Raw genomic sequence first — 22,295 nt, 5'->3', positions numbered from 1 at the left:
AGACACCTTTTCTACGGAGTGGTTCTCCGCTCAGCAGGAAACCACGGCTCCTTAGCTCATTCATTAATGAACGGTCTGCCTCAGGGCCAGGGCCAGTGACTCGCTTACTTTCAGGGGTGGCCAGTGAATGAGTCAAAGGCAGAGCCTGGACCACACAGGAGACAGGGGTGCAAGTAACCGCGGCCCCATCCCGAGCCCAGACGTTACTGCACCATCAGGCAGCGGTGCATCCTGAGCCGAGAGCTGCTAGGAAGGGAAAGGAGGGCTTGCTGTGGGGACAGTGGCGTTCTCTGTCCCACACGAGGAGCTGCACGAGGACACTGAGAAGAGAGGGAGCCTGGAGCTTTGGAGGGACGGGTGAAGGTGGGGGACAGCCCTGGGCAGATGGGTGGGCAGGGGAGGCCCAGCAGAGACCGTGTCTGAAAGAAGACGGAAGGGTTTGAAGGAGGGAGGACGGGTCGTGGAGGGCAGAGATAAGGAGTGGCTTCCAGCTGCCCCCCGAGCCCGGGCTGTGGCTGGCGGTGGCTGGTGAGGGGGGCGACGGCGGGGATCCCCACGCTTTGCATGCTGACATCTGACATCTTATCCTTCTGCTGCCACCAATTCCTGGCAACAGAAGGGAAAACTGCTCCACGGTTCCTAGACTTACTGGTAATCCTTAAAAACTCTGTGAGCATTGCCAACTGTCCAGGAACAGGCCCCCATCATTCTGTGAAGCAACAGGAGGTCTCGCTTCTGTTTCGTAAGGGCTGTTTATCCTACAAATGGCCCAGCTTCCTATCATTAGCATGTACTGGTGGTCAGGAGGGACATTGGCCTGATGACTGTACACTGTGACCCTTAGGTGACACAAGGAAACTTGGCAGTGGCCAGCCACGCCCTCTGCAGACACTCAACAGAATGGGGTATCTCTCTCTGCAAGCTGGGCTGGGGCGGGTTCTTAGAAGTGGTGTTTCTCTCCAGTAGAGGTGAGAAGGCGAATTGAATAGCGTTATAGAAATCATGTACTTTTTCTTGTTTTCGGGTGAAGGTGCTAAGTGTCTTGTCACACGAACCCCCTGGAGAGAATGAGTCCCTTCTGGCAGGCACTTCATTTTCTGTCTCCACCGAGCCCGGGAGGGTGAGGAGGGGGTGGCTGTGATCCGCAGTCCCACCCATAATCCCACGCAGGAGTCCTGCTTCCCCACCTAATTACCCCGTTTCTCCCAAAGCCATGCTTCTGTGGCTCCCCAAGAGCCCACTGAAATCAGTTACTTTTAACACTGGGAATCAACAGTGAAAGGGAAAAAACAACATATATTTCAGATTCACATGGCATATTGAAGCCACCCACAGAATCTGCCCCCACCCCCCAGTATTTCACAAAGGGAGAAAAATCCCACAACATTCACTTTGGCAATAAGCTAAGGAAAAGTACAAATCCTAATGAAACACGTATTTGTAAAGAAAGAAATCAAGGACCAGGGAAAGAAAATTCTGACCTGAGATACATGGCAAAGCTTGGCTGCTGCTCTCGCGTTAAAAACCTTAGTATGAAGCAACAAAATCCTCAGCCTTTTCCCTGGCATCCTCAAATCCACAGAGAATCAAGTCAAATAGATGCCTTTTTCCACTTCTGGTCAAAAAGCAGTTGAAACCTCTGCTGCTGAGACCAGGTGATCCGGGACATGTGAGACCAGCTCTCTAGACAGAGACAGGAGCTAAGTCCTCGTGCTGTGTCCCTGGAGGAAAGAGCTCAGAGTACCCCCCCCCCACCCCTCACCAGGAGAACACGCCTCAACTAGGTACCCTGGTAACTGGTTGAGGGCATTTATCCCAATCACAGAACAAGGGAGAGAGGAAGATGTCCAACAGAGAGACTCCGTGCCTCACCTGGACTCCTCACCCCCGCCCGTGGAGTTCTTTCAGGACTGAGAAACGTCATTAGCTCCTCCAGGGAGAGAGAGAGGAAAAAAAAAAAGTCTCAGCTACAATGGGAAGAATGTCCAGACTTCAATTAAGCTCTGTCAGCCCCGGCAGAATAAGCAAGAGGAAAAGAAAACGTTATGATTATGGTGAAAATATTTTCTAGCAAGGCGAGGGAAGAAGAGCAGCACAACAGATGAATAAGCTCATTCGAGGAGAAAGCTTAATGCAAGGAAGAGGAGAAATGTCTCATAATTGCTTATGGATTCTTTAAGGAAATGCTGAAACACAGCATGCTAAGTCAACAGAGTAAGATGAAAAAGAAGATTCTGGATCTCAGGAAACAAAGTGAGGTCCAAACAGTATTATTATAGAATTAATACGTGGATGAGAAGCAGCAAGTAACAGAACATAACCACTAAACAAGGAATTACTGATACAGAGGAAAAACCCAAGAAATAATGAGAGTGAATAAATGTGAAAAAGACAAAAAAATAAACTGAGAGAAACGCTAACAGATATTGAAGACAAACCATCCGACATAAGGACAACCAGTGAGGCTGACCAGAGATCACAAAAGATGGAACAAAAGATATAAAAACAGAGAATTTCTAAGAAATAAAAGGGGAAAAAAAAGGGAACCCCCAGATCTAAATGTCATGACATTTTTATTCAGAACACAGAAAACCAAGATATGTCCCGGTTAGGGTATTCAAGTTTTAGGTTATAGGAAAAACTCTTCGGGCATCCAGAGACAAAAATGGAAATCTTGCCTTTCGGCGTGACGGCGAAATCTGAAAAGGGCTCAGGGGAAAGAAGAACCACCACCATCACACACTCAAGAAGAAAGGTGGCAGACAGAGCTCCTCCGACACGAAACCATCGTGGAAACAGAACACCTCGAGAAGCTTCTGGAAAAGAGTCGCTTGTATGTAAAGTCCAGTCAATTAAGACATTACTCAAAATAAGTAGAGTAGTAAGGGCTGGGTCTGAGCTTTGAATCTACTTAAATATAAACTTAAACATAGGGGTTTGGATAGGCATCTGCACACAGAGGAGTGTGGGATGGCTGGTCAAAGGGACCTGCTGGGCAGCACAGGGATCTCTCCCCAGTGTGCCGGGATCATCTACGTGGGAAGAGAATCTGAACGAGCCTCGGAAAGAGAGCACGTATGTACACGGACACCTGACTCTCTGGGCCGTACAGCAGAAATCACAACCCTGCAAATCCATCGGACTGGGCGCTCGGACCGTGACAGCGGCGTTCCTACGCGTGCCCTCTGAATTGACGGAAAAGACAGACTCTGCTTCTAGAGGTTCCGGGGGACCTCGGAGATGCCCTCCTTCTTTGTTCTGGAGATGGAGAAGTCGCGGCAAGGTAGCAGTGGGGTTGATGAAAACCCCATCCAGTCCACATGAGGGTAAGGGGGGCATTTGGGGGCAGGAAGAGGCGCTATTGTAGAAATAAACCGCCAATCCCCAAACTCGTGGGGAAACGCCTATCAGAACGCACAGCCTCTCGTGAGCCCCTTTGCCCGTCTCCACGCCGCCGTCCTGGTCCCACCATGCCCTCACTTCTCCCGAGCCCACCTCGCCCCAGGGACGACGTCTCTCCACGGCCCTGCTGCTTTCCTGATTCCGGTCAATTTCGGGCACTTGAGGTCTCGATTTTCCAAGATGTTGGTCCCGTCAGAAATATGCCAATGGTTTCTTGCGCCAAACCCTAAGGCTAATTTCTCACCTCGGCACTCAAAGCTCACCCCTGTGCCCAGAGCGTACCGGCCTTCATCGCTGTGGCTTCCCCGAGGGTCCGTGAGCCAGCCCAGGACACTCCCTGCTTCTCCTGCACGTCCTCCTCTAGCCCCCAACCAGCATCACCACTTCTCTACATTCTTATCTGCCTGGAACCCTCCTCCATTCTTCCTCTGTCAACAATGTGCTGAAATCCTCCTCCTCTGTCAAGGTCACTGTCAGCTTCATGAAGATTTTACTGAGCCTCTTCCCTGGACATGGCCCCCCTCCCATGAGCCTCTTCCCTGGACATGACCCCCCTCCCATGAGCCTCTTCCCTGGACATGACCCCCCCTCCCATGAGCCTCTTCCCTGGACATGACCCCCCTCCCATGAGCCTCTTCCCTGGACATGACCCCCCCTCCCATGAGCCTCTTCCCTGGACATGACCCCCCCTCCCATGAGCCTCTTCCCTGGACATGACCCCCCCTCCCATGAGCCTCTTCCCTGGACATGACCCACCTCCCATGATCCTCTTCTCCAAACATGACCCTCCCCCCATGGTTCTCTTCCCTGGACATGACCCCCCCTCCCATGATCCTCTTCCCCAAACATGACCCTCCTCCCAAGGTGACAGGGTTAAGGCATGGCTGTGAACCCACACCCTTAGGCTGGGTCCCTTCTGCCCTCCCACCTCTCCTGCACTTGCAGTGTCTGGCCTGGATGATGTTACTGCTGTGTCTGTGTCGCCTAGACTGGCGGACAAGCCCTCAGAGGGGGGCACCTGCTGCAGGTAGAGCCAGTGAGGAGAACAGCCACAGCGGCTGTGCCTCCTCTGACCCGGGTGCTTCGTGGGCCAGGCGCCCTGTGCGTCTGCCCTTTCCGCCCTCACAGGAGCCCATGTGGAGTAGTGTGAGCTTCTTGTGAAAATGAGCTGAAGCTCAGAGAGGCTGCTGGAGAGCCCCCGCTGTGCTCCCTGACCGGCCCCCCAGGTGGACACGCGGCATCCCCGGGCGGAGGTCCCGGGGCGCCCAGGACACAGCAAAACCACGTCCAAGAACAGCTCCCGGGAAAAGATTTGTAATTTTTAAGAAGCCTATTGGACAAACATCCCGAGATCTTCAAGAAATAGGCTTACCAATGTTTGCTTTTTAAAACCCGAGGGATTTTTGTCTTTCTCCTGCCCTCCGCTAATTACCGCCTGACCCTAAAGCGCCCGCGGAGTTGTTGTTTTAAGAGACAGCAAACGTTTAACTCTTACCAACAAATTTCTGAGGCATAGAGCTCTTACGTTTGGCGACGTTACTTGCTAGTCTGTCCAGCACGAGGGATCGCTCTGACCCCATCTTGCACAGGTCTTCTGCCATCTCACTGTGATTCGTTTCTTCTTTAATGACTAAAGTCAAAGACAGTTAGAGAGGCCAGTTTAGAAACGCTTACGGTGAAGGGATTCAGTCCTGTCCAGTGGTAAATCTGACATTTGCTCAAAGCACCAAGAGCCAGGACCCTTACCGGGAGGACGTCTCGCCTTCCCAGCACCCCTGCCAGCCAGCTGGAGGCTGACCGGGGCCACCTGCTGATGACACCTGCATCATGCACTGAGACCCGGGGGACAAGCACCACCACTGTCACCCGAGGCTGGCCGAAGAGTCAGTGACTGTGTCCTTGCAGCGAGTCCTCTGAACCATGCAAATCCTCTGCCGTCTGCTAACTCAGTCAATCCTGACGCAGCCTCTCGAGAATCAGAGAACTCTGACCTAAGGGTCCGACTCGGAGTGGCACAGCGAAGAGGGATGCAGGAGAAACGCGGCCGCAGAGATGCTGCAGCCAATCCTGGCAACATGGGGCAAGACCTCAAAGGTCCCAGATTCTGAACCCAGAGCACCCGAAACTCAAGGGACACCGCTCACAGGAAATCGAGAAGCTGTGGAGGCGAACGCCCACCTAGGGCGTCTTTCTAGCCCTCCGGTGCTCTGCCGTCTCGCCCCTGTCTCTGCGTAGTGGAGGACACAGCTCTGTGTCTGGCATCTCTGTTCTAGTTTTTACGGTTGGATTTCTGGAAACATAACTCTTTCATCTCCTTGCAATTTATCCTAAAGTTTAAGAAGCTAAAAATGCAAACCGACTATCTCCCAAATGGCTAATCAATTCTTGCAACACCGACTCTGACGAGTCCGTTTAAATCCCACCTTCCTGGGAGTTCCCTGGGGGCTCAGTGGGGTAAGAATGCAGTGTTGTCCCCACTGGGACGAAGGTTCCATCCCTGGGCTGGGAGCTTCTCCATGTCATGGGTGAGGCCTCAATAAATAAATAAATAAATGCCACTGTGCTGTGCTTCCTTCTTTCTCAGACAGAGCACACCGATTTATCACAGTATCTTCGGAAGGCTTATCCCTTTCTATCATTCATTTGTCTATTCTTCAAGGAGATCTAGATTCCAGCTATGTTTTAATACAGCATTAGACATTCCTGTTAAAAAAGTGCCAATTCCAGAGTTTCCAAGAACCCAACATAGTGTCCACGAGGATGTGGGTTCGATCCCTGCCCTTGCTCAGTGGGTTATGGATCCAGGGTTGCTGTGAGCTGTGGTGTAGGTCACAGATGTGTCTCAGATCTGGCGTTGCTGTGGCTGTGGTGCAGGCCGGCAGCTGTAGCTCTGGTTTGATACCTAGCCTGGGAACCTCCATGTGCCACAGGTGTGGCCATTAAAAAAAAAAAGTGCTAATTCCCTCATTTACTTTTCCAGATACAGTTTATAATATTCTACAAAGACCGACAAACCAATTTCAAGTCAGGACCATTCCTGGTCCCAGAGGACACAGGTGCGGGGTCCGGCCGTCTCCCTGGCCCTCTCTCCCATGTCTTCTTGCCTCAGGATGCTTTTCTGGCTTCCTCATCAAGACCTCCGCATGACCTGCTAAAATGATGTCTAAGCATTTTAATGTTTTTACGGCTTCATGATGAATGCCACTTAAAAATCTATCTCGAATTGGTTATCATTGCTGGTAAGTGTGCATTTCTAGCCCTGGAAATGTGGGTTTCTTATTAAAAGGGCAAACATAACAGCCCACATTTTATATTTTATATATTATATTTTATATTATATTTTATATTATATTATAAAATATTAAATATTTTATATTTTATATTTTATATAAAATAAAATCCATGCAATTCAAATTTCACCAATCATATTTCTGACCTAAGAAGATTTCCTACGTGTCCTCCCTTCTCAGCAAAGGTGGGCCCTGTGGCTCTCCCGGGGTCCCTGCAGGACTCAAGCTGCGTTTCCTCACTGCCAGGCCACAGGGTCTCCGGGGACCCTCAGAGCCACCACGGGGGACCATAAGCCCAAAGCTCCTGGCCCGCTGGCTCCTCTGCCCTCTGGTGCATTTCTAAGCATGGAACACCATTTGCGCACCCGAGGCTCAAGAGAAACTTAGGTTTCCTTCAAGACATTAGGAAGTTATAACACATGACCGAAGAGCCTTTTCCTAAATAAAATTATATTCAGAAAAATTAAATCTTTGCTACGTCTCATAAGCTAGGCTTTGGCTGTACCTGAACCAAAAGAATCGCCCCTGGCCGAAGCGGGGTGGAGGACCCAGCCTGCCCGAGTGGCTGCGCGTGGTGCGTGGGGGCTGGTCCGGGGGCCTGGGAGGGGCAGGCGATGAGAAATGCCCAGGGCTAGTCCTGCAGGACTTCCGTTAACGGCCTTTCCCGGCTCCTTGACCAGAACTAACTGCCTGTGAGAAGCCAGCTCGTCACCCGAGGACAGGACAGAAAGCCATTGTGTGGCGTGGGAACACGCATCTTGGGACTGAAGGGGCCCTGACGGTGGGTCCCATCTGATGTGTCCTGACGTGGTCGCATCTGGACCCAGGCCGCCTGCAGGGCGGAGTCCACTTCACCGCGGTCCCGTCTGGCCGCTGCTCCTGTGCGCCTCTCGGGGCCTCTCTGCCAGGCTGGCCAGGCAGGAGGCATCACTCCCTCTTAAGAGCTGGGCCCTGGGTCCCATTTAGAAACTGACTGCAAAGGAAGCTCGGATCCAGGTCCCCGTGAAGCCACCGCGGCTTCGCCCACCGGCCATCGAGGCTCGTTTGCTTGGTGATGAAAACTGGGGAGAAACCAGCGAACCCTGTTGCATTCTGTGGTCCCAGTTCCAGTTCGGTGGTGTATAGTCCAACCACATAACTCCTTCAGTGCGGCCTGGCTTGGCAGACACTAAGTCCTCAGTAACTATTTGCTGAGCAGATAAACGGCCTACTTAAACCTTCACCCAAAGCACTCACTTCCAAGACCCGTTAATTTATTTTTGATGGAAAAACATAATATCTGAGGGTTTACATTTTATTTGAAGTGAAGAGTCATCTGCTCATCCCTTAATGGCCCCCCGGGGGTCTGGCCACTCAATGATAAGCGTTAATTATTATCGTTATTTTAATACGTAGTTTCCTCTCTGCCACGGATGCTCAGCACCTTTCTGCTGTGGAAATAGACCTTAGACTTGGCAGGGAGCTGAAGGAAGTTTAATGGAATGCATCCATTTTACAGGAGAGAAGATGAAGGCCCAGAAAAATCAACTGTCGGCCCCCATCCCCCTGGCCCCCGGCCTACAGCAGAGCAGTGGGGGGGATGCACCGGGGCCCCAGCATCCCGCGTGTAACACGGTGCCCTCGATGCCATGGTGCATGGGGCTCCCGGGCCAGGGATCAGATCTGAGTTGCAGTCGTGACCTACGCCACAGCTGAGGCCACGTGGGCTCCTTAGCCCCCTGTGCAGGGCGGGGACGGAATCTGCGACCCGCCTGCTCAGAGAGGCTGCCATTCCCGCTGCGCCACAGCGGGACTCCACCCCGAGCGCTCCTGAATGTGCTTAAGAGCCCGGAAGTACTTAAAACCGGTCGGGATGGGAAGGTTTATGTTGCGGGTATTCTATCACGATGACAAAGTAATGCAAAATTTAAAATTAGAAAATAATCATCTGAGAGTTCCCTGCTGGATTTTCCTTTATGAGGCATCTTTAATAGTCAGGAAGCCAAACCAGGCTCGGTCAGCTCTATTCATTTAGCTTCTACCCTTCCATCCAAGGACGATTTTTTTCCAGCGCTCGTGCTGAATGAACAGTGTTTTGAAAGAGCTTTCGCTTGAGGGGATCTGTTCGTAAATTCCTCGTGTCTTAGGAAGTTAGAACACTGCTGCCCCTCCGAGCAGGTTCAGCCTCCATCTGCACCCTCTCTCCTGTCACATTATCTGAGATCCGAGCCAGAGGCTCTCCTGAGATGCAATACACAGCGGAGCATCAGGGCACGTGAGAAAAAAGCCACCTTCCCCTGAATGCTGCGGCGGCTGCCAGGCGACCGTCAGGGTCCCCCATCACCCCACACTCCTGTTCCTGGCAGACGCCGACACCCATGAAAGAAAACATGGCCCACGAGCGCCGATGTGATCCACTTCATGAAAAAAACCGTTTTGTCAAACACGACTTCACGTCTTATCTTGAGGACTAAGCCCAAAGAAGCCAGTGCTGCTCCAGGTTAAAAAACAAAAACAAAAACAACAAAAAAACCAAAACCCAGAGGACAAAAACCCTCCAACTTTTAAGGGTCCAGCTGCGTGAGAAGCCTCCCCAGATGCCAGAGCGAGGACGTCAAGGTCCTGTGCTCTCTGGTGAGGTGGGGATTCAAACACTGGGACGCGCAGTCCGATCCTAGGGAGACTGTGCGATTCCAGGGGCCAGAAGCCGTCCCTCCATCCCTGGGGCGGCTCCGGGCCTGGGCCTGCTCTGCTCCCAGCTGCGCCCCCCGTGAGCTGGGACGGGGAGGGGAGCCAGGCCAGGCCGCCTGTGTGCCCTCAGCGCTTACCTGGGTACAGCGTGCCTGGGAGGCCCATGCTTTGCAAGTAGTTGTGGCAGCGCTCTTTATGTTCCTCTAAAGAGCTGCGCTGTTTATAGCTCCGGCCACAATATCCACATTTGTGAGGCTTACCAACTGCAGAGACACAATGGAGTTCAAGACCCCGATTAAATAGCGGCCTGATGTGTCAGGGGCATATGCATGCAACACAATTCTTACCAAAAAGTCCAAAAAAAAAAAAAAAAACCAAAAAAACCCCCAAAACCAAGAAAATCCCCCCCCAAAAAAACACCCCAACTCCGCTCTTGAGAGCTAAAAGCATCACGGACTCAGCCAAAAAGACCGATTTAAAAATGTTAGTGCTCTGGGGAGGGGCGGGGGGTGCTGATTGTACCCAGAACTCCTGAGACCTTGGTTTCAATTTAAAGTGTCCCCTGCAGGGCTCACTCAGTTAAATCATGAAGCCTGTCCCGTAACTGGAGAAGACATGCCCCCTGCGGGTGACCACACAGAGGCCAGACAGCCGGGCAGAGACGCGAGGAGAGGCTGTGCTGGCTGGGCGATGTACAGATTCACTCCAGACTCGGACACTTGGTCATGCCTACCCCGCTGGCCAGGTCTGGCTCGGCACTGGTGTCAGATCTAACGCCACCAGAGCGAATTCAGCCCCTAAACGGCGCTAAGCTAGTAATATGAGGTCTCTAAGAAACCACTGTGGATAAATACGCTTTAATGAAACGAGCATTTTGTGTCCAAAGTGTATTTTCTGTGCTACCTTGGAAAAGCTCTGTTTTCTCCCCCAAGACTTTTCGGATGCCCTGGCTTCTAGAACAGCCTTGTCGACCAGAATTTAGGGTGACAGTGGAAGTGTTTTCCACCCACACTGTCCAGTTGCGTGGCCACCAGCCATGCATGGCTACTAAGCAAAGTATGGCTCATGTCACTAAAAACCGAAGTTTGAACTTTGCTTAATTTTAACTCATTAAAATTAATATCTACATACCACACATGGCTTGTGGCTACTATACAGAGTTTCGTTCTTCCTGAATTTCACGGAGTACTATTTTAGGGAAAAAAGACTAACACAAATTCACATCGTGCCTACATTTAAAGACTTTACCAGACAGGATTTTAGGTGAGGAAATGGATAAGGGAGCTTCACTACTTATGTGATGCAAATGTCCATCCGATAAGCCAGACTCTTCTCTCACTTCCTTCTCATGTGTTGAACTCTAGCACTATTTGAGCGGATCGTGTCAAAATCAGTGCCATCCGCATAGGAATGTTTGGTGAAACGGTTTAACCCACGCTCGTATTGGCTGAATCACTTCCTTAGGTGAACAGAAACCGTGAAGTAAGAAGACTAAGACGAAGAACGAGAACTGGCCTCCGGAGCACGTACAGCAGGAGAAAGGGATCCTTCTTTAACTGGAGAAAGTGTTGTTTCCCTAACGTCAGAGGAACCATACTGAAATAGACAATGTGGCCTAGCATTGTACATTTATTGAGTAGGGCTTTAGAAACCAGCAGAATATGGATAACTCACTCAATGTCCTTTCCTGAAAAAGCTGTAACTTGAGCAAATTTTAGCAAACTCCTGTACATATGGCTTGGTGTCTGAGTACCATTTTTTTTTCCTGAGTCTATGACTGATTTTAACTGTGGAACATTAGAAGTTCACCGTCAGTAACTGAACCAATGTATATCTTGACGCATTGCTCAGGAAAGACAGTCTCCAACTACGTTTGCAACTTCCAAAGAAAGCAAAGAAGGAAGGGGCACTCTTCCCTGTCCTTCCAGACTACCCCGGCCCCTCCTGCTATCTGTAGGGGACAAATTCTACAGCTGGAATTTCAGGCTACCACACGTGCCAGGGAAAGCTAACAGGTGGATCACGGTTTTTAGGGCGTGGGGGAGTGGCTGCTACACAATGGAGCCGAACACAACCACATCTGGGGTTGCAGACAAAGGCTTCCTTTCATTCTAGAGAGGTCGTCCTGCGGAACCTAACTAGGAGCCGTGCTGGTGGCCCCTTCCGATGGCAGGTCACCGGCAGCCCTGGACCCCGGATGGTTTTCTCGCTGCAGTAACAGCTCCTTGCTCCTCAGTGGGTCCCTGAGAGCAGCAAGCTATCTGAAGTCTACCACGGTTGAACACAGCGACTCCAAGTCCAGAGCCATCCTCGGAGCAGGCGTGGAGCCAGAACGACCTCAAACACTGCCCTGGACGTTTCTGGCTTCACCACAGGCAAAAGAAGAGAGCAGCCTCGCTTTAAAGCTTGAGGGACTGATGAGCAGAACCGCTCTCTGGTGCAGAGCAGAGCAGAGCAGCCGGGGGAGGGCGGCGACACGGCTGGTGTCACGCTCAGACTGAGGCTTTGGGTTTTCTTCCAAAGAGGAGGTTGTGCAGCCTACTGGCTCTGCCGCGGTATGACTGCCAACTGCGAGGAGGTCTGCTTGACTCCGTATCAACCATCTCCTTGTCCTGGCCCTCCCGGGAGGCCCTGCACGCAGACGATGTGACTGTCACCTCTCAAGCCTACCTGAACCCTGTTTGTCACTTACTTCCCTGAGAGCTTCACCTGCAGGGGCCAACGCACAGTCTCCTTCCTGTCCACACGTGCACATGGGAACATGGTCAGTGTCACGATGTCATCGTCCTGCTCTGGGGACTGTCCCCAGCCTTCAGCAGTGCCTGGCCCCACGGTCACCCTGCTCATCTGCCTCAAGGGAGGAGCGACCCCTCGCTTTGTGCGGCTCCTTTCTCGGAAGATTTTAAGAAGCGTGCCCGACCACCTCGGTTTTCTAAGAGTGTTTGGGGAGCTTCCTCCACACAGACGGCCAGGAAGGAGGGCCGAATGAGGGGGCATGGCTGGCCGAGCATCCGAGAACCGGAGCTGCTGGGACCTCCACCCACTGACCCTGCGACCCCTGCAAGGTCCGCCCACAGGAGGAGGGCCACGTGCCCCGAACACTCCCCTGCCCAGGGTCACCTACACAACTACATAGCCACCTGGAACTTTCCCGAGGGTCATCTTTTGGCGTGGACTCCAGCCGCTGCTTCTGCTAGAAGTGTCCCTCGCGTCTCCTTCTAAGACCGCCAGTCCCTTTCCCACGCTCCCACCATCCCCTGGGATTCCTGCATCACACCTGGGGGCCTTGATCTGTCTCCCCCCACTCAGGTGCTTGTTCAGCAGGTGATGAGGAAGTGGTTCCTCAAGCCCCAGCATCAACTACACTCGTCACGTCTGGGTTGGGGAAGACGGGCCAGGCCCAGGGGAGCCTTCCCCAGGGACTGGGCATCCCTTTTGGGCATCCCCGGGGACTGCCCCGGGGCATCGGGAGCAGCTGGCCCAAAGCCTCATGCCCTCCCACAGTGTCCCTGGGGGGGGGGGTGGCATGCAGGGCATAGCACACGGTCCCCACACTGTCCTCTGACCTGTGAGATCACGTGGCTGTGAAATGCCGAGGAAGCTTCTCCAGAGGCAGAAGATCTACTCTAACCAGAGGTGGGTCTGTGCTCCCGCCTGGACGTTTGCTTCCAATTCTCTAGGATCTTGCTGAGGCTCTGATTTTTCAGGTGCATTTGCTAAAATCTGGGAACAGCCTCAAACTGGCTTCTGCAACAGAGGCCTCAGCTGGCCTCTGGTGTGACAGTCACGCTTGGGCGTGCCCCAGGTAACGGGCGGATAGCAATCAGGACAAAAAAACCATCCCCTTGATGGCGCCTGAAACACTCTGCATGGAGCAGCAGTCAGGGTGCCTTAACTTTTAACATCAAGAAATGCACTGGGGGGGGTTCCGCTGTGGCACAGGGTTCAGATTTGGACACCGTCACTGCGGCAGCTCAGGTCACTGCCGCAATGCAGGTTCCATCCCTGGCCTGGGAGATCTCACGTGCTGAGGGCGTGGCCAAAAAAGAAAAGACAAGACTGTATTTGGTCACATTAGGTCCTTGATTGTTATGTTTTTATGTTGCAGGATATCCGTAACGACCTACATGGGAAAAGAATCTGAAAAAGAACGGGTGTGCGTAGAACCGAACCCCTTTGCTGTACACCTGAAACTAACAGGACACTGTGCCTCAACTCTACTCCAATGATTAAAAAAAAAAAAAAAAGAAATGTATTTGGCAAGTTGGGGCGCTCGCAGCACACTCAGTAGAAGTACAGCTGGCAACATCCTTTACGAGAAAAAGCCACTTACCTGACGCCAGGGCGTGAGGAGGCCTCTTTTGAAAACTCTGCCTGAGATGAGACTGTGTGTGTGTGTGTGTGTGTGTGTGTGTGTGTGGGTGGGTGGGTGTGAGTGTGCGTGATGTGCTCGCCCATTTCCTCTGTCGGGAACTCCGAGCACACGGGGCGTTGGGGACACAGGGGGCCCGCTATTGCCAGCGGGGGCCGTGTCCCGGGACCAGGCGGCCTCCGCGCTCCCGGCCCAGCCTGCGCCCAGAAGACCTACCCGAGTGCGTCCTCAGGTGGCCGGTGAGGGCGTCCCGCCGGCGACACGCGTAGTTGCAGAGGTGGCACTTGAAGGGCTTCTCCCCCGAGTGGAGCTTGATGTGCCGGAGCAGGTTGCCCTTCTGCGTGAAGGAGGCCCCGCACTGGCTGCACTGGAAAGGCCGCTCTCCTGGGGACGAGGGGGGAGAAGGCACTCAGCGCGGGGAGAGGGGACGCGCCCAGGAAGTTGTTTCCCACGGGCCCGGTGACGGCCACCGGCTGCAGGTTTGATAGAACACGAGCCTTTCAGACGAAACCTGCCAGCTCCTTAATGCTTCACTGGTTGGGTCAATTTGATCTGAAAATCTAATTTTTTTCCCCTAAATCAGAATGGCACATCACAATGCAAATTCAAACTCATTTAAATAAAGTGACTGCAACATTTTGTGATGAAGAAGCCACTCTTCCTGATCAGCAGTTTTGGAATAAACCAATATCCAATTCTGCGTGTTGTGGCATTTGGTGGGGTTTTTAATGTGGCTTTTTTCAAAGGGTCTTTAAAATATGCCACTGAAGCAGCAAAATAAAAAGGAAACTCATTAAAAATGCATTTCAGGATCACAAGTTCATTTCAGCGTTACATTCTTATATTTAAATGAAAGGCACTTCATTATAACAGTTATAATAACTTCTTTTCATTTACATTTTCCCTGTATTTTCCCTTTCAATTTCTTCTCCATTACCTGTCTGTCCCTATGCAGGCAAATCAGGAAAGAGACAGACAGAGAGGGTGAGAGGGGGAAAAAGACTGAATACAATGAGAAGGTGAGAAACTGGAGGGGAGCTTTTGGCATCGTCCAAAGAAAAGTCCTGGATCTCCCAGCGGGGCTGCCTTCAGGTCTGCGCTGCCCTGAGGGTTCTGCCTCCTTGCTTCCCTTGAAGCCCTGCAACCTTGAAGCGAGTATGGGGCTATAGGCCTACAAGACAGCTGGCTGCACAGGACAAAGCCTCTAAGAGATGCAAAGCTTCTGAGGGCTTCCCTCAGGGCTGAGACCACTGGGAGGGTGACCAAAAAAAAAAAAAAAAAAAGCCCAACCGCACTGGCCCCTCTGCTGTGTGTCACCTCATGTCCCCCAGCTCTGGATCCGACAAGGGGATAAACAAGAAGCATGCTTAGGACTTGTCCTAGGTCTCAGACGCTAAAATCGGTAAACATTTCATTTAGCTCTCACTTAAAAGAGCGACACCTTTGTTGCTGTGTTTAAGCAAACATGAAAGCTCTTTTGAAAACAAATCCCACCCCCCCTTTTTTTAAGACACAGAGCTCTCTGCAGGACCACAGTATCTGGGGTTGAAAGACCATGCAACAACGGTTTCTTAGGAAAGAAGACTGTGCCAAAGTGTATGTTTAACAATTTTCCTAATTGAGTCACACGATTTTGGTGAGTGCGGCAGCACTCGCGCAACTGAGCAGAAGCGTTAGTTGGTCCTAGAAAAATCAAGAGCAGATTAAATGCAAAGGTCTACACTCGCTAGCGTCTGGATTTCATGATCACCATCATTTTTACTTTTAAGTGGGCAGGACGGGTGGGCGGCTGGGAAACTTGCAGCTCACAGGGACACTCAACCCTAGCTCATGTGGATCCTGACTCTAACTAGGAAACACTCAGCATTTGCCACGTCTCTGCCTGGACTGAGCTTGGCTGAGCAGAGGAAGTCCAGCAGGTGGGAGAGGGCTGGGGACGGCCTAAAATCTCTGCGTCACGATGTAGCCCAAACTGGATGAGGACGTTAGGAGGGCTGGTGGCCGGGCAGCAGGGAGGAGCGCCCGATAGAGCCGGTTCCTCACCCACTAGAGACACCTGCGTGCCTTCACACACACACACGTGCGGACAGGGTGTTTAACTCCAAGTGGACAGAAGGAGAAAGAGGAGCCAGGGGCCCAGCAGCGGAAGCCTCCACCCACTTGCTCGGCAGGGTGGACCCCAAGGCTGCGTGTCTGCAAAGTGGGGAGCCCCGTGCCGTGAGAATGCTTATGATACAGCAGGGGCCACTCCTGTGAGCAGGCGTCTTGGATCTTGGTGACCCTCGCATGAGGTGATGTGCCCCCCCACGCTGACAAGGTGCTGGGAGCCTGGCTTCTCCGGGAGCCTGAAAGGCTGGAGGGGACCCCCAGGAGGGCCTTGCCAGCCAGCCGTGTCTATACAGGACGCCACCCACAGAGCTGGAAAGGACAGAGCCCTACAGCCATGGGGCCCTTTCACAGAACACGGCAGGAGGGAAAGACAGGGCAACTCTGGCTCCTAATTCGAGTCAACGGCTCCCGCTGCGTCTGTATCCTGCTGGAATCTCTGTTTCTGACTGCCTCTGCCGGCTGGCGAGAACGCCTAAGACAGGGCGTGGGGACTCTCGCAGGGTGTCCCTGAGGTGACAACACAGGCCTCAGCTCCAGGTAGGTCCCCCCGGAGGGGTCAGCAGGGAAGGGGTCATGGCCCCAGAGCCGAGCAGAGCCCAGCCCAGCCCTGTACCCTGTCTTTCTGGGGGCCGGTACCTACTGCTGCCTCCTACACGACCACAGCTTACTGCAGCCAAGTTAGAGCGAGTTTCTCCAAGGCCGTGTTCCCTGCGAGTTAACTGGAATGAGGACTTTATATCACTAATTCAGAATTTAGGGTTGTTTTTTTTTCCTTTCTTTTTCAGCCATACCTGAGGCATATGGAAGTTTCCAGGCCAGGGATTGAACCTGTGCCTCAGCAGGGACCCGAGCCGCCCTACAGATAGTACCAGATCCTTAACCTGTTGCACCACCAGGGAACTCCCAGAATTTAGTCTTTAACTGCAATGATTTTCTGGGTCTGCCATTTCAGGGACTCTCTGTGAAGAATGTCTGAGCTCCTTCCACTGAGTAAATTGGGCGAAAAAGAAGGTCTCGGTGGGCACCCACATCCTAACATTTCTGAGTGAATTTAAAAATACAGTGAATTGCAAAGCTTCCCTTGGGCCCTTGGCACCTTCCACCCCTGGCTCTCCACCTTCCAGATGGCACCCAGAGGACACGGCCCTACAGAACAACCGTAACTCAGACACACTTCTGGATGTTGCCTGTGAAAAATCCCACCTCGGAGAGTCAGGATGCTGCATCTCTGCACGGCGGGCTTTCCCCCGCATCCTGCCCTCCTTTCCTAACTCCCCTCGTGCTCCCGTGAGCTCTGAGATGCTGGCAGGACAGTGCTGCTATGACACTCGCGTTTTAAAAAAATGAACTGAGCCGCAAAACTGGGAAAGTGAAATGGTGGTACCAACGGACCACTGAGACCAGGGCGGCACCGGCCCCCACAGAAGCAGTGCCCTTGGGGCGCCAGCTCACTTGGCCATGGCAGGTGCCAGTCCTGCCTTCTGGGGACAAAGCAGGGGGAAGCCAGGGGCCCTGATGAAGAGCCCTCTGAGCTGGCGCTGTCTCCACCCGGATACTCAGATGCTCCATGGTACCCAGCATCCTCTGGGGTCTGAATCAGCCTGCGTTTTCACAGGATCCCCCAAGGGGTTAAACTTAGAGAACTCAGGACGGGGTCCGGGATTAGCAAGCCATGCGTTTCTAGCACATCCACTCAGATCCCAGGAAAATGGAAATCTTCCTACTCAAATTTGAATAATTTGATATCGGCCAATGTATTTCTGTCGGCCTACGACCATATGTATGCAAAAGGAATAGCATTATGAAGGCAACCCCGGAGTTCCTTGCTTCAGGTTTTTAGAAAAATCAAAGTCAAGGCAGGAACTCTGAAACGGATGGTCTGTATGTCCCTTTTTCCGGAATCCACCTGTTCTTTGAGTGGAGGCCCAGCCCACTGGCACGTCCTTGGCGCGAACTCTGCTGCTGGTGGTGGGGGGGTGTGGGCAGCAAAGAGCTGGTTGGCTCTGCATGTCTATATTGGCAGGTTGATTCATTAAATGCAATTATTCTTTTTATCAGGGCAGGCAGGCATTATATTTAGCATGCCAGAATTTCATTCATTTATCCAATATTTATTGAGGAGAATTCTCACTGTAGGGTCAGGCTTTACCTCAATTAGCAGGACAGCGGTTCATCTGTGAGGGCCATTCCTTCATCAGGGGTGAATTAACTCGGGTCCTGCCTTCACTTTCATTTCCATCTCATGACAAAGGGGGACCTGACGAGTCTCACGCGAGCTGCACTCAAGGGCTCAACGGGACGAGGCTATTTCGCCAAAAAACTGGAGGATTCAGGGGGACACTAGGAAAAGCAAAGGCTGCTGGATTGCAGAGGTGAAGTTTTTGTGGAAAATGGATGTTGATTGAAAATAAAACCTATTTTACGGTTTTCCCGATGTCCGATAGAGAAAAGAGAAGACATCATTTTGGGAACCGCCCGATTCAAACAGAAAAAGGACAGCCCACAAAGCCCTGCCTTTCCTGACCGCCCGGCTTTTCTGCTTAACGAGTGTCCTGCGTCCCCGCTTCATCTTGGACCCTCGAATATGCGTTCGGCCCCACGGGAGAACCACCCGAGGCCGCATCTTCCTCCTCGCCTCCCTGAGACACGGCACCAAATGGCTCTACTTCCCAAGTCCCCCCTTTTATCCGCTCGGTTTTCCCCTCTTGTGGCGGCAGGGACACTGGCTTTACGGTGATCTGCGATGCCCCCCCAGGCAGCTGAGGCTCAGGGGGTGTCTGAGGTCCAAGCCTTCAGTGACCCCAGAGTTGACACATTTACTGTGTCCTGCCCACCTCGACCACGGAAGAGTCAAAATTCCGCTCCACTCAAAGACACCTACGCCTGCCCTGCAGGCACGATGTTGTGTCTCGAGGGTTCCCTATTCCCCAGGGCCGTTCCAGGCGACTTGACAGTTCTGGGGAGGGAGCACGTGAGCAGCCCATCAGCACAACTGCGCACGGGGGGCCGGGCAGAGGGCAGAACCGAGCCCCGGCTGCTCCTGCCCCCAAGGTGAGGACGTGTCAGCAGCTTGGGCCCAGCCTTCAGACACAGCACTGCCCCCACTGCTTCATTTCTGGACACAGGATACTGTGTTCTCCTCTTTCCAACGCCTCCAGCACACCCTCCACTAGGGCAGGGGTTTGGGGACTAAATGCTCTAGAAATTTGAGAGGAAAACCAGTGGCAACCAAACCACCTCGGCGGGAGTCTCACCCGCTGGAGGATAAGCCATCTGAAAACTGAGCACTTTCTGCAAGACTCAACTTGGCGGCTGTTCCATTAGGCAACTGACATTTCTAAAAATCAAGCCCTGTAGGTTTGAAATACCCACCACAGGCCGATTTTACTCCTGGTTTTTCGGTGGGAAAGGTGAGGAGTAGACTGCAGCGGATCAATCTCTTTTTGGTTTGTTTTGCCCCATTTTCTCAAGGGTGACCTCGTTGGCACCTAGGAGCCCCACAGCCACTACTCAGCAGGTGCAACCCTGGGCCCTTGAGAGATCGAGCAGAGGAGGCAGTTCCCTTCCCTTGCTGTCTAATGGCCTTGACTTGTAGGGTGAAGGGGTGTGGTGCTTCCCAGTGTTGGTGGAGAACAAGGAGGCTGCGCCTGCCTCCCTCAGGACACTCGGCGGGAGGGGCAGAGCCCTTTGCGACACCCCGACGGCCTTTCCAGGCCACCAAAGGAGGAACTACGTCAGGCCTTACCAGTGTGGCTTCTCTTGTGGACCATGAGCACATTGGGGCCGATGCAAATTATCCCACAGACATCACACTTTAGTTTGCCGTTAGGAAGTCGAATGCCTCCAGCTCCTGACAAAGCTTTGCTGCCTTGGGCACTGTGGGAGCCATTCATTTTCTCTCCGGAGGCATCGAGCATCCGCAAATCCTCCGCACACTCTTCCCCATTCATTTCACAGGCACGCCCATTCTCTTCATCACTCTGAGTCTCTACTTTAACATTACCGGCTGAAAGAGACAATACAACACAGGGGCCGCTCAGTGTCATTGAAAACAACAACAACAGCAACAGCACAGCACAGCACAGCAGCAAAGACAACCCGGTGGGAGCGGACTGCTTCTAAGCAGAGGTCCTCAGCAGCTGGTACCAGGGAATGCAGCCCGAGCTCAGGACCGATTGGCCCACAGGGGGCCGTGACACGGGACAGCGAGCATCACGGGCTTGGGACTCCTGCTTGCCCTCCCGGTAGGTCCAAATAGTGGACGGTGCAAATGCACGGGAGAGCTACTTATAAATTCTCACTTTAGCATGGGGCGGGGGGGACCTCTAAGCAGGGTTTGTCACTGGGTCCACAGGGCCAGCCTTGTGGCCCCTCTGGACTGAGCTGGGCCGAGTCCGACACCCCGTGAGCGAGACGAACCCCTCACAGCAGAAGGTGAGTATTCCTCACCCAGGTGTGGGACCCGGTTGTGGCAAAGTCCCCTTATCAAGCCTGACAAAGTCCGCCTGAGCCGAAGGCTGTGCACTAGTGATCTGCCCTTCTTCTGTGTCTTAATAAAGGTGGGGACAAAACCCGGCAAGCAGGTGCTCAGATTTCTGACCACTGATTCCACAAAGAGTCCTGTCTGTCTGTTTCTTTGGTACCTGCTCACTCTCAACCCTTTATATTTGCAATGGTAATAAAGCCTGCGTTCTAAGAGAGCCCTGATGGCTGAGGTTTCTTCCAGGGGGTGAAGGGAGGTTTTGTCCAGGGGCTGTTAAGAGGTCTGGGCTGGCTTTTCAGGAAGAGTCAGGGACGCGTGCGGGTGAAGGGCTCCAGGAGAGGAACCACTGTCCACTCCGTGCTGCTGAGTCACGGTTATAGGGTAGTTATTTCTGTCAGTTACATACTTTTCTTGGGAAGCAAATAGACATTTTGTTCACATTCTTCTGCAATGCTGACTGATGCTGGATGCTGGATCTGACACTGTCAGGACCGGGAGAAGCTACAGTTACCCTGAAAGCCATCGTTTCCATCCCAGTCGCCATAGATTAATAAGAGCAAGTAGGTAAACTTTGCCCGGTCAAATAACCAATGAGCGCGAGAGTCGCCACGGCCGCAAAATCTCTGATCAACGCTCTGAATCCAGGTGTGTGCTCCCTGGACCGGCAGGACCAGCATCTCCTGAGGACTAGTTACAACAGCAGACTCCTGGGTCCACTGCAGACCCGCTGAGCTAGAAACTCTGGGGGTGGCCCTGCCCTGGGTGCTGACACCTGCCTCCAGGAGAGTCCCGTGACCCCTCAGGTCTGGGCAGCGCTGTTCCCAGTTCCTCTGACTCAACACTTTCCCAGGGATGTGAAGGCCAGAGCCCAGACTCTGAGGTCAACCCTCCTGGTGTGGAATCTCAGCTGCACTCTTCACAGCGCTGAGATCCCGGGAGACTCCTATTGCTTCTCTGCACCTCGGTGTCCTCATCTGTAAAACCGGGAACTGTCAGCACAGGCCCGACAGGGGCTTTGAGAGGATTTAATAGGGAAAGATGCAAAGTGAGCTGAGAGCAGAGACTGGCCTGGCAAGTGAGAGCAGGCGTCCAGAGCCATGCCCTTAAATATTACTGCACTGTCATCCTAGTTTACAGTGAAAGCAGCTCAGGCACAGAGAAGCTGTACAACTTGCCTGAGGTCACACAGCTGGGAGGTATGAACCGCGAAGCCCGGCTCGAGCACCCACATTCCTAAAGCTACATTGCCAAGGATTGCTTGTCAGCTCCTTGGAGGGAAGACTTGTGGTCAGATAAGTGGACGGAACGAATTAGCCACTGCCCTCACTGTCCACTTTGAGACTAGAAACGAGGGGCCAGCTCTTTCCATTGTCCCGGCATCAAACGGTTGTCTTAGAACCCAGGAAGAGCTCTCCGGGTGCACTCCCTGCAAGATTCTGAGAGCAGGTCTCGCAGCATCCTGCATCATAGTCCCGCCCCCCCCCCCCCCCCGACCTCTGCCAGAGACATTCCTCCTGACACAGTGAGGTCAGGAGACGCGGGGGGAAGAGGAGGGTGGTTGGGCAGTTGGGACCCTGAACTCCTGGGAATCAAGTTCTCAGATCTGTGCCCTTTAGGTTTCTGGGCAGAGGCTCACTTGCCAGGGCCTCGCTGCTCGCCGGGTTCCGCACAAGAAGGCTCAAAGACCACTGTGCCCCGCGACCTGGGATTACGGATAATCACCCATCTCATCTTTTTTTAAAATGAGTCTGTGGGAAGTTCCTTGGTGGCTCAGCAGGTTAGGGATCTGCCCTTGTCACGGCTATGGCTTCGATCGCTGCTACGGCGCAGGTTCAAAACCTGGCCCAGGAACTTCCATATGCCACAGGTGTGGCCAAAACAGAGAGAAAAACCAAAGAGCAAACATGAGACTGGGGCTGCCCGGAGCGCAGGGGGGCAAATGACTGTTGGTGTGGCAGCTTCCCCAGAG

General features: G+C 52.9%; 1 protein-coding gene across 17 annotated transcripts in view; it reads right to left on the bottom strand.

Moving 5' to 3' along the window:
• The window catches only part of IKZF1 (IKAROS family zinc finger 1), a 92,901-nt gene that overhangs the window by 5,390 nt on the left and 65,216 nt on the right, over positions 1-22,295 (bottom strand). For 9 of the 17 annotated variants that reach the window (XM_047752718.1, XM_047752717.1, XM_047752715.1 and 6 more), the window contains 4 exons: positions 19,589-19,849; positions 13,951-14,118; positions 9,500-9,625; positions 4,898-5,032 (listed from right to left, as the gene is read on the bottom strand). In XM_047752718.1, the coding sequence (XP_047608674.1) occupies positions 4,898-5,032; positions 9,500-9,625; positions 13,951-14,118; positions 19,589-19,849 (690 nt within the window). The remainder of the gene's footprint in view (positions 1-4,897; positions 5,033-9,499; positions 9,626-13,950; positions 14,119-19,588; positions 19,850-22,295) is intronic. The other 8 variants (XM_047752723.1, XM_047752725.1, XM_047752726.1 and 5 more) reach the window with 6 other exon arrangements.

The sequence above is a fragment of the Phacochoerus africanus genome, chromosome 11 (genome assembly GCF_016906955.1).
Source record: "Phacochoerus africanus isolate WHEZ1 chromosome 11, ROS_Pafr_v1, whole genome shotgun sequence".
Taxonomy (NCBI): Eukaryota; Metazoa; Chordata; class Mammalia; order Artiodactyla; family Suidae; genus Phacochoerus; species Phacochoerus africanus.
Note: the sequence above shows the minus strand (reverse complement) of the source record. Positions and strands in the feature narration are given on the sequence as shown.